This window comes from Hippocampus comes, unplaced genomic scaffold (genome assembly GCF_001891065.2).
Source record: "Hippocampus comes isolate QL1 unplaced genomic scaffold, H_comes_QL1_v1.1 scaffold82, whole genome shotgun sequence".
NCBI lineage: Eukaryota > Metazoa > Chordata > Actinopteri > Syngnathiformes > Syngnathidae > Hippocampus > Hippocampus comes.
In genome coordinates, this window is record NW_017805135.1 from 3,111,700 (window position 1) to 3,115,822 (window position 4,123).

The 4,123-nt window shown below is 43.6% G+C and overlaps 1 protein-coding gene across 1 annotated transcript in view; it reads left to right on the forward strand.

The window, feature by feature from the left end:
• Positions 1 to 2,127, forward strand: part of irx5a (iroquois homeobox 5a) — a 3,224-nt gene extending 1,097 nt beyond the window's left edge. Inside the window, exons 2-3 of the mRNA XM_019866740.1 lie at positions 339 to 777; positions 1,158 to 2,127. Of these exons, the coding sequence (XP_019722299.1) occupies positions 339 to 777; positions 1,158 to 1,840 (1,122 nt within the window). The 3' untranslated portion in view covers positions 1,841 to 2,127. The remainder of the gene's footprint in view (positions 1 to 338; positions 778 to 1,157) is intronic.
• Positions 2,128 to 4,123: the final 1,996 nt, after the last annotated feature.

Below are 4,123 nucleotides of genomic sequence, written 5' to 3' on the forward strand. Positions count from 1 at the left end.
AACACCCAGGTCACCTTACACATGGCTTGTTCACTAATATTCATGCGTTTGCAATCTAATATTAGAATATTTTTAATGTTGAATATTTTTTACAATTTTATTTTGCTAATGGTTTGGTATGATTTTTTTTTTTTTTTTATGTTTTGCATTTTTTGAGCGCTCACTCAGCAAGTGGGCCTGCTTACCACAAGGGCGGACACGCCATTTAGTTATTAAAAACATAGTTCCATATTTGATTGATTTTAAATGTAAAAAAAAAACCCGGCATAACAATATTTTTTTGGTGATGAAAATTAGCGACATGAGACTACATGAATATTTTTCATGGTGACAAACAGAGCTCCCCCTACGACCACTCGACTGGCATGGCCGGCTCCATCGGGTACCACCCGTACGCAGCGCCTCTGGGCTCGTACCCGTACGGCGACCCGGCCTACCGCAAGAACGCCACGCGCGACGCCACCGCCACCCTCAAGGCCTGGCTCAACGAGCACCGCAAGAACCCGTACCCAACCAAAGGCGAGAAGATCATGCTGGCCATCATCACGAAGATGACCCTGACCCAGGTCTCCACCTGGTTCGCCAACGCCCGCAGGAGGCTCAAGAAGGAGAACAAGATGACGTGGACGCCGCGCAACCGCAGCGAGGATGAGGAGGAGGACGAGAATATCGACCTGGAGAAGAACGACGACGACGACGTGACTCCTAATAATAATAATAATAATAACTTCAAACCCACCGGAGACAAGACTCAAGAATCCTCGGATACGGAAGCAGGTCGGTGGTGCAGCATGCGGAGAATGAAAGGGGGTTGGAAAAAAAAACATCAATTTTTCATCGCGGTCGTTTCTACTCAGGGTGCAAAATTGATTGCTGGTTAATGGCGGTGTATTATTTATAATGGGACAATCGCTTTAAATAATAATCACCTTGAACTGCCCTCGTTTGACTTGCCAGTGGATGAAACTGCTGCTCATGCAAAGTGTTGAGCACGCCATTTATCTCAAAATGCATAAATACAAGTGTGGATTGCCCTCCTGAAAATAAAAAAAATGTTTCTTCTTTTGTGACACTATAAAGTTATTTTTATAATAATTTAGGTTGATGAATTAAAACAATTTCTCGTGCATCTAAAGACGTTGTTTTCCTGCCCGCAGATGCCAAAGCGCTGCACCCAGTGGACGTGGGTTGCGATCGCTTCAAGGAGGACCCCTTGCACCCCAAGGACGCGGACCCCCTCCTGAGCGACTCCGAGTCCAAAGAACAGGAGGACTCGCAGGAACGGACTACGGACTTGTTGTTGGATTCTTCTTCTTCAGCCTGCGGCGGTAAGCCGACCACGTCATCCCCACGCTCGGTGGGGGCCCGTTCGTCGGACCTGAGCCACGCGCCCACCTCCGTTATCCACTCGCCCCCTTCAGCCCCCAAGCCTAAACTGTGGTCCCTTGCGGAAATCGCCACCTCATCGGATCGCTGCAGAAGCAGCGGGGACACGCAGCAAGTCCAGCGGAGCGAGCAGCAGTCTTGCCCGGTCGTCATGGGCCCCGCGTCGGGCTCCCCTTCCCGGTCCTCCCCCGGCGTTCTCTCGCGGCCCCTCTATTACGCGTCGCCCTTCTACCCCGGCTATACGAACTACCACGGGGCCACTTTCGGACACCTTCACGGCTCCGGCCCCAGCAGCACCCCCTCCTCCACGGCGCACTTCAATGGATTAAACCAGACTGTGTTAAGTAGAGCCGAAGCTTTGGTGAGGGAGAGCCACAGAGTGAGGGGCCAAACGCAGGTAGAGCTTTGTAAAGACCCCCCTAACGAAATGAAGAAAGGTATGTCGAACATTTAACAGCTCCGACATTAAAAAAAGGACTTCTTTTTAATTTATTTGAAAAAAAAAACCAACAAAAACAATCCAACATCTGAGCATTATATTCGCCCTCATTGAAGAAAAAAAAATGTTTAGTTTCTCAACGAGTGTAAACGAGAATGGTCTTAAGGCTGCAGCCGGTTATTTGTATTAAACATGTATATTTAATGTAGCTCTTTTGTATTTAAGAAAATGGACGACACGCTATCTTTGAAGTAAATTATGGAGAGAGAAACAACTATATAAATATATTTGTGCAGCGGTTATTTTGTGGGTGGAAATGTGTTTGTATAAAACAATAACAACAACAACAACAAAAAGAGAGGGGGCAGTGTGAAACTTGGCGTCCGCCTCGAATTCTATGACACTCGAGGGGGGTATAAAAAAAAAGCCACCAGTTACAGATAAAAATAACATTGAAAGACTGCAGTTTGAGCAGCGAAGATTTTTTTTTAAATCACACCAGAAGTATCTAATCCATTCTTATTAAAAGTTTCCGATAATAATAAGGCGTTTAAAGCCAATTACCTGGCTTGTTTTATGCGGTGCAATCAGGTGGCGGATCGAAGTAATGAGCTCGATTTTATGCCGAATTTAGACCTCATTTCAATTGCAAAGGGTGCGTGCCTGCTTAAAAAAAGAGAAAGAGAGAGAGAGAGAGAGAGAGAGAGAGAGAGAGAGAGAGAGAGAGAGAGAGAGAGAGAGAGAGAGAGAGACGAGACCGTGCATTCACAGCATAGTGGCCCCATTAATTCAAGGCGAAGGGACACACTCGCTATTTTTAATGTCTGTTTGGACACACACACACACACACCCACACACACACACACCCACACACACACACACACACACACACACACACACACACACACACGCGCGCGCGCGCGCGCACGCGAGTGGAAGGAAAAGTCGGTGGGTGGGTGCTTGTTTGTCATGCATGTCGTGGAAACTCTTCCAACTTCCGCAGGTAGGTGTCACACTTGCTCCTGATTTCACAACAGGAGGCCCCAAAGGTTCTGGTTCTGTTGGTGCTGCTTCTGCTACGTTATCGGGGTCACACATAGTGCTGTATAATAATAATAATAATAATAATAATAATAATAATAATAATAATAATAATAATAATAATAAAAATAATTCAGACAACTTTGACGGGAGATTTTAAAGTGCGCTATACAGTAGTACAATAATAAGCAGTTAATAGCCTTATATGACAACTCCGAGAAGATACTTACATTACATTAGAATCTTAAAATGACTAATTGAAGGGAATACAATTGCAAACTATAAAAAATATTTGTAACAAAATAAAAATACATATATTTGATTTAGAAATGCATACTTTTATTTTTCGTCATTCGTTTTTGATTTTTTTTTTAGAAATGTGCAGGCAATGATTGGTACTCTTGTGGTGCATCACCCCCCCCCAAAAAAAAAGAAAAAAAAGAAAAAGAAAAACACTTAAACACGTCACATTTTTGGAAGTCTCACAATATTTTGGCCTGATGTACAGCATAAAACTGACATGGTTTAAGATAAGATAAGATAAGATAACCTTTATTTGTCCCACACTGGGGAAATTTTGAGAGAAATAACAACTCTGCAAATCTCTCTCTATATATATGGTAACCTTTAAAACTACAGTAAAAAAAATAGCATCTAATTTTGAATTTCGTTTCTGGCAGTAAAAGTATGCAGGCCAAAAAGCCTCAACTGCCACGCCTCCAGAACAAACGCACCCGTTAATAAATTCGTTTTGTCAGTAAATATTTAAAGGACACAACCATTAATATCATCATTATCAAAAAAATATTTTCTTGAAATTCTCCCCCCGGGCCTTTCACGTGTCACAGGTTGGCACGCACACACACGAACACATCAACGCGTAATGATGTGTGTATTCTTCTGCCGATTCCCAGGGGGGGGTTCAACTGCTCTACGTCATGTGTTCTAATTCATCATCGTCATTATTATTGTTATGTATATAATTACCGTTGTTTTATTTTACGGATAATAACTTCTGCATTTGTTTCTTTTTTATTATTATTATTATTTTTGCAGTGGCAAATAATGTTCCGCTGGGGGTTATCTCCACGCCCTCCGTGAGGTGTGAATAAATCACATGATGAGAGGGGTGGAGGGAGACAGCCTGACGTTTACGTGTCAAATGGGTTTGCGTTCATTTGTGTGTTTAGATTAGAAGACTCCAAAAGTGTCAAAGAGGGGATTCGCCCCCCACCCCCCGTCCCCTCCACGCCCCCC